The 10,322-nt window shown below is 41.4% G+C and overlaps 1 protein-coding gene across 1 annotated transcript; it reads left to right on the top strand.

Annotated features, from left to right (window-relative positions):
• Positions 1-2,313: 2,313 nt before the first annotated feature.
• LOC136426623 (beta-hexosaminidase subunit beta-like) lies at positions 2,314-9,770 on the top strand. Its single transcript, XM_066415301.1, has 11 exons — positions 2,314-2,424; positions 2,887-2,988; positions 3,717-3,868; positions 4,238-4,402; positions 4,798-4,893; positions 5,558-5,671; positions 5,873-5,876; positions 6,330-6,528; positions 8,126-8,216; positions 8,957-9,061; positions 9,396-9,770. The coding sequence occupies exons 1-11, from the start codon at positions 2,371-2,373 to the stop codon at positions 9,574-9,576; spliced, it is 1,263 nt and encodes a 420-aa protein (XP_066271398.1). The 5' UTR covers positions 2,314-2,370; the 3' UTR covers positions 9,577-9,770.
• The last annotated feature ends 552 nt before the right edge of the window (positions 9,771-10,322 follow it).

The following is a 10,322-nucleotide window of genomic DNA, read 5'->3' as shown; positions in this document are numbered from 1 at the left end:
TCCCCAACCGAAGTCAGGTACCCATTTTTACAAATGGATGGAATGAGAAAAGTCATGTAAAACGCCTTTCCCAGGGACGTGGATATCGATGCCAAGTCAGAGAATTCGAACCCACGACCTCTGGGCTCTGGGCCAAACACTTAAGCGTTGATAATAATAACTTTATTGTAAGTTCATGCCCGGAGGCTAATTGCAGACAAACAAGTACATGGAAATACATGGGAATCGATATAGTTATCTAGTCTACAATGAAAGTTGTATGTTACCTAAGGTTGACTATGGTTGGGTTTGACTTCTTTTTTGAAGGCAGTGGAAAATGAAAAGACCCACGTTTTGTATCGTAAGTGGGTTGGTTGATTTTAGTTGTAAGATTGTTTTTTGTAAGTTAGTCAAATGGAGAAAGCTAGGGGAATTAACGGAAGCTGTTAATGAACTCCTTAAAAAACGAATTATGAAAATGACTGCAGGTACGGTGAGTTGCTGTTCTGGATCCCGGAGGAAGAGAGGGTAGGGGTGGACGGAGACGTGACTCTGGACAAGCTGGTGGTGACCGTCACACACGGGTGCACCAGGTATCCTAGTCTGGACTCGGACGAGTCATGTAAGTACCTGTCAGTTAGTTACTAAGGTTGTGGTGATAACCAGCTTCACATGATCTCGAAGCAGATCTGTCGGTTGGCAAGGAAGTATCCATGAGCAGAATAAAAAGACTTCTTGTCAGTCACTTTTGGGACCGCATTCTTAAGAAGTAGAGGTTAATTATTTCATTGTTTATTGCCTGATAGTAGTGTATGTGTTACACTTCTGTACGTTTGCGACCGCATTGTGGATGCCGTTCCCTGTAACAGTGTATATACTAGTATGTGAATACTTTACGTTTGGGAACGCACCTGTAAGCAGCGACACCTGTGATGCAGTGCAAAGTGAACCAGTCAGATTTGCCTTGATGAAGGTGACAGATGGTCACCGAAACGTCGGTTAAATAAATCACTTGGTTGTGTAAAAAGAGATCGGCCAGTCGGAGATCTGCCTGCATTTAAACAGGGAGGTCCATTTATTTTCAAAAATGGTGTCGTTGCTTCTCCTCCTGTCACCATTAACAGCAATACGAATATTGTCGACGCTAAGGCTTTTTCTGCTTTCGCATTTTCTCTCTTTTTCTAATTTGCAATGCTTCATTTATCATTTACCTCAGACTCCATTTTGGTAAATTCTGACGGTGCGACACTTCGGGCCCAAACCGCATGGGGCGCTCTTAGGGGATTGGAGACATTCAGTCAGCTGGTGTACGAAGAGAACGGCCAGGTAATAACAAACACTATGATAAGACTCGACAAGACACACTCCAATACCAGTGAACTAGCCCTCTGCTGCAGTGATTATACAAAGTTGTGTGGTCCAAGGGCTATTGAAATGGAGATGGGCCCACCCTATGCACCATCTGCATGGTGCGGGAAAGACTTCAACCAAACTTAATGTTAAGACTCAACTGACGCCAATAATCAAAAGAATATGTCCAGTCGCAACCTACTAAATACAAAGCCATGATTGTTCACAACCATACTGCATCAGTTTAATGCCTTTCACCTTGTGTTGCCATGAGTTTGTTTAGGACCTTACTGTAATCAAAACTTTTTACTTGTCTTTCTCGTAGGTAACGTTGAAAGCCCTTAAGTCGGCGGTCACTGAGCGACCATACAGCGACCAGAATTGGAAATATGCAACCCTTGATTTCATAATTGCAATATGATGCAAGATAATAAAAGACAACAAAGCACGTAAAACGTTAAGAATTTTGTTTTTATCGACGAAATTCGTTGACCGACCTGCCAAATATTTGGTTGTAGGGCGGTCAAAGATTTCGCATCCTCTAGTGGAAAGGCGTTGTATCGGAGTTTTCTTTTTACACAACCAGGAATCTCACCTGACGTTTCGGTGTCTGTCAGACACCTTCTTCAGAGCTTCTGATTGGAGTGCTGCTTCTCATCGCTATAAGTAGCCGAAGTAGGTGGCGCGTTTGTGGCGAGAATACAATCCCAAACGTGGCTAAGCTTCTATCCCCCCTCGCCCCGGTTCATCACAGGTGTTGACTTCCTGATAGTAATGTAAATTGTTTACTTATAGCGGCGAGAAGCAGTACTCCAGTCAGAAGCTTTGAGGAAGGTGTTTGACCGACACAGAAACGTGAGATTTACTGATTGTGTAAAAAGAAATCTCCAATATCCTATGTTGTACCAACCTGATGAAATTATTTACGGAAGGAAAGGGGTTGTAATAAACATGCGTTTATCTTTCGATTCCTGTACCTAACAGCACGTGATAAACGGGACGACTATCAGTGATTCTCCCAGGTTTCCGCACAGAGGCGTCATGATAGACACGGCCAGACACTACCTCCCGCTCCCGTTCATTATGCAGCACGTGGTAGGTGCATTTGGGTTTCTGTGTCAGTCAAAATATACACATTTAGGCAAAAGAATTCTGACCATTGCTTCTCCTGTGCGTTCTAATGTAGCAAGTCTTTCTCATGTGCTGTGCGTTTTTAGTATCTTGCAATGTAATTTCAGGAAAACGCTTGCAACAAACAGAGAGTTAGACCAGAATGGCCCTTACAAAGATTTCATTAAGCAAAACACAGAAACATTCAGAATTTTACCTTGTGGTCTTGTTACTTCTGTCAACTGGCGGATTAGTATAAACATTTAATCTAACAAAGCCCCAAGCCTGCAATACCCATACAATACGTATATTTACAATGTTGATTCTAGTGACGCTGACAAAGAGTGATGTACGTCACTCAAAACGTCTGGAAGCAATCTCCGTATCGTATCCAGTTGAAGACATTGATTTATCTTTAGATATAAATCAAGCCAATATTTCCCACAGGACGCCATGGCTTACAACAAGATGAACGTGCTCCACTGGCACATGGTGGATGATCAGGCCTTTCCCTTCCAGAGTACAACTTTTCCAGATCTCAGCGGAAAGGTAAGAACACACCGTTGTAAGACGTATCCCTGCACCTGTTGAAATACACAGGATCTGTAGCTACATGTATGTGTACACGAAAGTACTGACACTGTTGTGTCAATCATAATTAAAGAGACGGCAATCGCTGAGCGATCGTACAGTGAGTACAGTGGATTTGTGTAACCCTTGATGTCATAACAGGAATATGATTCAAGATGTTAATGTCGATTCCCGTGTATATCCATGTATTTGTTTGTCTGCAATTAGCCTTCGGGCATGAACTTACAATAAAGTTATTATTAAAAGTATGATTTGAAAGACGACGAATCACAGAATCGTTCTACATTTATGAAATTCGTTCAGCAAGCTGTCAAATCTTTGGCCGCTGAGCGGTCGTAGCCTCCGGTGGAATAGACCTCTTGCCAATGACGGCGGCCATTTTGATTTTCCAGGGGTCAGCTCGGGGTAATGCATCAAAGTAAAGGTTTCAGTTGGTGTCTCCTTATTCCAAGCCTTTATTGAAATAGAGGTATGCCATCTTTGGTGGTACATTTTTCCCCTCTAAGGTAAAATACTGCGGTACATATGCATGTGTAGAAAATGTTGTTGTCTATTAGAAGATGTGGATAAGTACATTTTGCTGGGAAGGCGCCATTGAGCCGAAAGTAATTATAAAGTTTCACGAATCAGCATCAATTTGTGTTTACACTGGTTAATGATGTATATATATAATATTTGTTTACCAGGGTGCGTACACTAAGAAGCACATCTACACACCAGCTGACGTCACACAAGTGATTGAGTTTGCGCGCCTGCGCGGAATCAGAGTCATCCCGGAATTCGATTCCCCTGGTCACATGATGTCTTGGGGTCAAGGTCATCCGGAACTTCTAACCAGGTCAGTTGATCATGACCCTTCTTCAACACAAGAAGGTCTATCATTCTATCATGACCATGGTTCTGCTTTGGTTCAAATAGAAGATTTCAACATCAGCATTCAACATTTTGTGCACATTGCTAAAGCTCGGTCATATATTATTTTGATAGAACTGAATCAATGATTTCGAATGATCTCGAATAATTTCGAATGATCATCGAGCACAAGGGTTTGGGTTTTGATTGTGTGGCGTACAAGTATTTGAGAACACAATTTAATATTTTTAAAAGGAATTCGAATACAAACTGACTTTCTGATAATGTTTAAATGAAAGGAACAGCACTGACAACTGAAATGACTAAAATGAGCATTTTTGTTCTGTTTTCTAAGGTGTTATCCGACGAGTTTCCAACCAGACATCTACTACCTCGGCCCGGCCAACCCGGCCCGCGACAGTACATACACCTTCATGCAGAGGCTGTTTGAGGAGATCCGAGAAGTTTTTGCGGATGAATATTTCCATGTGGGCGGTGATGAGGTCCGCTTCCAATGCTGGTAAACTCTCATTTCATTGAGAATGGTTAGACCGAAGGATGGAAACATGGAGAATGAAAATGACTGTAACGATTGATTAAAAATACTATTTCTATACAACCAAGTGTTTTCTTCCACCGACATTTGGTGGCCGCCTGTCACCTTCCTCAGGGCAATTCTGACTGATTTACTTTGTACTGCAGCTATAGGTGTCGCTGCTTACAGATGCGGTCCCAAAAGTAAAGTATTTACATATATTCAGTGACTTCCCAAGCTATTCACGGACTTTAATGATTGTGAATATCGTGTGCTTCCAAAAAGAATAACTTAGCTCAAATCACTTTTGAGTTGAGTATGATGTTAATGCCGTAAAAACGTTTGTTTTCGTCAAATGCCTGTTTTCGTCTGACCCACAGGAACAGCAATGAAGAAGTACAGCAATTCATGCGACAGCGAGGGTTTCCGAACAGTACGGCAGGATTTGCTGACCTCCAAGGGTACTACATAAACAGGTGGGTACAGTGTTATGTTAATCACAATTGTTCACTTTGCCCTTACATGTTTGTACATGTTGAACTTGAATCATAAGTTTGAGTTTAGAGTTTTGTGACATCTTTAGAACGTGGCTAGACTCAGTATATGTATATATCTAGCTGTGGGAATAATTACTTTTCAGAAAGGTTGCCGGGGGGGGGGGTGCAATGTTACAGGAAACCTAAGCAATGTTAAAGGAAACCCAAGCAATATTACATAAGGGCCCGAAAATCGGATTTTGAAAGTCAATTTATTCAGTCATTTTTATACATGATTAGTTCAAACAACACTATCACAATGTATAGCGACGTCCATCATGCAAAAATACGACACCGTTGTGATGTGAGAACTCATTGAACATCGTCGCCGGGGTTTTTGTAGGCTCGCAAAACTAAGAGAATCATCGTACAGCACGTTTTTGTACGGTTTTGAAAAACTCAAAGTATGAATTCATTACGAAAATGAAGTAGATAGCTTTATAAAATGTCACTACCATGAAAATATAAGCATTTTTTATTTCTATATTTTGGGCCCTGATATTGCTTTGGTTGCCTTTAAGATTTTACCTCTACATACGAAGGTGATAGACTCTTTGAGGGACGCTGATGACAGACACCCATCGATGATGATGTTTTCTTACAGGATAATTGACATCCTTCATCAAGTTCCCAAGAGGACCAGAGGGATCGTCTGGCAGGAAATCTTCGACAACTTCCAGATCAGTGATTCGCCAACGGTAAACATCTCTAAGAACATGTGATACTGTAAATGCATTTAACTTCGCATGTTTTTATTTCGCGCTCAGGGGAAAAGGGAGTGTTCGCGGTGGTTTTTAGTTCACGGCAGTACAATAGTCACATACTCTTGCAATATTGGACAAAAATAAAACCACCGCGAACATTTCTGCAGTTACAGTACTTCTATATTATGTACCTTGCATATTGCTTATTTCCAGAGCTTGGTCAGTTTGCAGTAGGCAACAAGAATTGGTCAAAAGCCACAAATCATATCATATCATATCACATCACATTATATCATATCATATCATATCGACTCACATGTGGTAATCAGAATCACTGTGGTATCATAATTAATGGGGTTTCCTGTATCATGACGTACTTTGTATATTCTTTTGGATATCTAACATCAACATTTGCAATCCGTTTAATAGCCCTTGTTTCATCCTTTCTAAAATGTTCCTGTTTTCTTTTTTCATCCTTTCTATAATAAATGTTCTTGTGTGTAATGTGATTATTCTACCTGTAATGTGTCAGTTTTATTGATTTATTCTGTTAAAAGTTTTTGACACCAAATACGCAATTCAGTGTGTATAAAGCACTGCAAAGAGTGTGTCTTGACCAATCAATCAATCAATCAATAAACTATATTATCATTATCATATCATATATTTTAGGGTTTGAATCTGGACACGATCGTCCATGTGTGGGAGTGGAACGACACGAGGTACCAAGGAACACCGTTTAAGGAGGAGTTGTCCAAGGTTACAGGAGCCGGGTACAGAGCCATCCTCTCATCCTGCTACTACCTCAACTACATCAGCTACGGACGGGACTGGCCACAGTACTACGAATGTGATCCACACGACTTTACAGGTATGTATGCCAAAAGCCATCGCGTGGAAGACGAAACACATTTTATCTCAAACTGCCCCTTTAATGATCAGGAAAGAAAAAAAAAATATTTGAAGAAGCCACCAACACCTGCCACAATGTCCAAACGTTTACTGACAAAAAGAAAATTAGAAGCCTGTTAACCTCTCAAAACCCACTCATTGTAGAAAAAGTGAGTCACTTCGTTTTCCACTGCTTGCAAAAATGAAGTCAAACCCAAAAAGCTTAGATTGTATTCCGTAGTAGTTCTTAGAATAGTCACTTGTTCCACTTGTCACCATTGTTAACTTGCACTATGTGTATACTTTTTCTATGTATTGTATCATGTTGCAATTAGCCCTCGGGCAAGAACTTGCAAATAAACTCTTAAGAAATTAAAGATCAGTTACATGAATCTTCATATGCTATATCCATACTCACTGACAGTTCGTTCGTTCAGACCCTTGTAGTGCCTAGTGTAAGTTTCCATGCTGTTTCAAAACTTTCAGTAGCAGGGCATATTATTTAATGAAGAAGACCTTTATTGTACATGTTTGCCCCACTGGGCTACGCACAGGTCACATGTTAACAACTATATACATATTCATGAGTATATAAACATCTAGCATACTCTAGTACTTTCAACTTCCTCTCACTTCTTGGTAATTGTATAAATGTAGGAGGCTGTATGATTAGTTAGAGTTGGTATATCGAAGGCTGAAAGAAATATGAAATACGCCTCACCTTCTTCTACAAACTTGTTAACAACCATACTAATATAGACACAGTTTGCTCAAACCAGCCCAGGGGCGCACCCGGGGGAGCCACAACCTCAAGTTTTGCACCATCCACGCAAGAACCGACACATATAAACACTCCTTCTTTCCCCGCACTATCCCCCAGTGGAACACCCTGCCTGGCACGGTTGCGACGGCTCCCACCGTTGAGTCGTTCCGTGCCAGGCCGGGGGCCTGCCCGCCTTAGCCCGGGACCTCAATTTCCCCCCTACTTAGCCCCTGAAGGGGCTATTTGGGGGTACCAAAATGTAGATGTAGATGTAGAAATTTCTCTTTACTATTCAGGTATCTGAAGTAGGGGAATTAACTTAACACATAACTGAAAAGAATAATTCTATCGCTATCATACAAAGGACAGTCTACAGTAAAATTATTACAGGGAGGGATTGCTTGCTAGCCCTTTCTCTTTGACGTGCTCAAGGCACCTCATGGAACACGGGGCCCCAATTTACGTCCCATCCGAAACAGCAAGTGCAGCTCCAACCGAGATGCCCTTCCCATTGGGCCGGGTCTCCCAGTTTATTATACAATTGGCTCCACTGTGAGCCTGTTACCAGTTGAGCTGCAGGGTCATCCCGCTCACTGACAGTAGCGAAAAATATTGACCAGTAGGTAACATGCTGATTTGAAAACTTATCAAGTTTATTGCAAGTTCTTGTCCTTAGGCTAATTGCAAATACATTTAACATGAAAAGAACGGATAGACAGTGAACAATATAGTATTCTACAACTATATTATAAACATATGTATTTCATGTCATGAATGACAAAACGAGTTCAATTAACGTTAATGATTTTTGTAGGGACGGAGCAACAGAAAGAACTGGTCATTGGTGGAGAAGCCTGTCTATGGGGTGAATGGGTGGACTCCACAAATTTTGTCCCTCGGATGTGGTAAGTCTGACTCTCTTTCAGAAAGTTTGAATGCAGTGTTATAGTTTTCCAGGCATTTTAGAAAGGAGTTTTCGTGCCAACAGCCAGTAGCGTGTATAGTCCAGAGGTTAGGGACCCTTCACCTTGACCAAGAGATTGGCAGTTGAAATCTCGGGAGTTGAAAGCTTACCCGACATGCACGCAACTGGAAAGGGTCGCAGTCTTTAGTATGGGACGTAAAGTCGTATTTGTTTTGTACTTGTCGAAAAGAGCTAAGTGAATTTCCCCGTACGATGAACATGTAAATACTGTGCAGAACGTCTTTCTTCTCTGCCATGACCAGTGGAAGAATAGCTCTTCAGTGAGCTAAACTGGTTCGAGTTCGAGATCATTTTCTTCAAACTAGAAGAAAGTTTTATAATCATGCAGAACGATGCAAAACCGCCGGACACGCTAGAATATGTAACCAGCTGTAGCCAAGGAATTTCTCTACACTGAACAGTAAATTTATATTTCATCCTCGACCCCTGCGGATTAAAGTGAGAACCCCTCCCCCCGGGCCAAACCAAAACAAATCAGCCGCGACCACAATTTTCATGTATCTATTTTTTTTTCATTTCATTTTTATTTCTAATTTCAATTTTTTTTCAATCCTTTTAAAGTTTTCATTTTATTTATTTATCTATTTGTTTTTCTATCTATCCTTTTATTTTCTATTTCTATTTCTATTTATTTCATGACTGAGTTATTGTTATATCTAGGCCCCGTGCCAGTGCTGTAGCAGAACGGCTGTGGAGCCCACGTGACGTGTCAGACAGTGACGCGGCCTCACCCAGGATGGAGGAGCAGCGGTGCAGGATGGTCAGGTAAAGCCCCCCTCTCACTGGATCCGCGGCACGCTGGCGGCGTCGCTGCGTCCTAAACTGGATTTGTGTTACCCTTGACTTTATCATTGGAATATCATTCAAAACGTACAAGTGTGATCAAAAAGACACCAAAACATACCAAGCTTAAAAAGATTCGTTTTTTGTCGATGAAATTCGTTTGAGTGCTTTGTCAATTCGATCGGCCGCAGTGACGTCGCTAGCGTGCCGCGGGTCCAGTGAGAGGGGGGCTTTAGGTAATTTGTTTGCTACGGCCGTTTCAAGGCACCCATACTACTGTACATGTTAATTGAGTGCTGACGTTTTCTTCGTATAGGCGAGGCATCCCTGCCCAACCTCAGGGCCCGAGCTACTGTGAGTATGAGTGGAACATCCTGAGTCAGCTGCCCAACTACCGTCCGGTCATCACCTCATCGGGACCTCGTGTGGCGGAGGGACAGTTTCACAACATGCTTCTCAACGTGTTGGTCCTAGCGTTTGCCAAGTTTATGATTTAATACCATGAATACTGGCCACACCGTCACCGTAATTTCGTTATCAACGTGACTCTTAGTTGGTGTGATGAATGTAACGTTACAAGTATAATGCAAGTCACATAATTTCTTTCCCAGTGTTTGGGCCAATAGTAAAACTCAAAAACGATGATCCCTTAGTTTTGCGAGTCTACAAAAAACCTGGCGATGATTTTCAGTGAGTTCTCACATCACAACGACAGCGTATATATGCATCATGGGCGTCGCTATACATTGTGATAGTGTTGTTTGAACTGATCTCGGGCCCTAATATTGCTTGGGTTTCCTTTGATCCTAATCGCTGTTTGCAGTAGAACGCTGCTTGTTGAAGTAATTCTTGACGCGTGCTCAATATTTCAGAAATTAATATTTCATCTAAACTATCTCACTCTGTTGGCAACAAGACAAAGAATGCTAAACGTGTTGTTGATTTCAGGTACATTATGATTTAGATTTACTCAGGAATTTTAGCCCACGTCCATTGCTGACTAAAATTTGAATTCAGCTTTCAAGAAGCAAAACCTGTATATGGGGCTAAGGTCAAGAAGATGGGCCTAACTATACAATCTACAGACATACCTTAGCTTTTTCATGGACATTCTTTTAAAATGATTCAGGAATTTTAGCCCACGTCCATTGCTGACTAAAATTTGAATTCAGCTTTCAAGAAAAAAAAAAACTTGTATGTGGGGCTAACTTCAAGAGGATGGGCCTAATTATACAATTTACAG

The sequence above is a fragment of the Branchiostoma lanceolatum genome, chromosome 2, assembly GCF_035083965.1.
Source record: "Branchiostoma lanceolatum isolate klBraLanc5 chromosome 2, klBraLanc5.hap2, whole genome shotgun sequence".
Lineage (NCBI taxonomy): Eukaryota > Metazoa > Chordata > Leptocardii > Amphioxiformes > Branchiostomatidae > Branchiostoma > Branchiostoma lanceolatum.
Note: the sequence above shows the minus strand (reverse complement) of the source record. Positions and strands in the feature narration are given on the sequence as shown.

Coding starts and splice junctions, on each gene's coding strand:
- LOC136426623 (XM_066415301.1), top strand. CDS start 2,371: ATGATAGACACGGCCAGACACTACCTCCCGCTCCCGTTCATTATGCAG. Junction 4,894..5,557: donor CAAGGGTACTACATAAACAG/GTGGGTACAGTG, acceptor GTTTTCTTACAG/GATAATTGACATCCTTCATC. Junction 8,217..8,956: donor AATTTTGTCCCTCGGATGTG/GTAAGTCTGACT, acceptor TGTTATATCTAG/GCCCCGTGCCAGTGCTGTAG.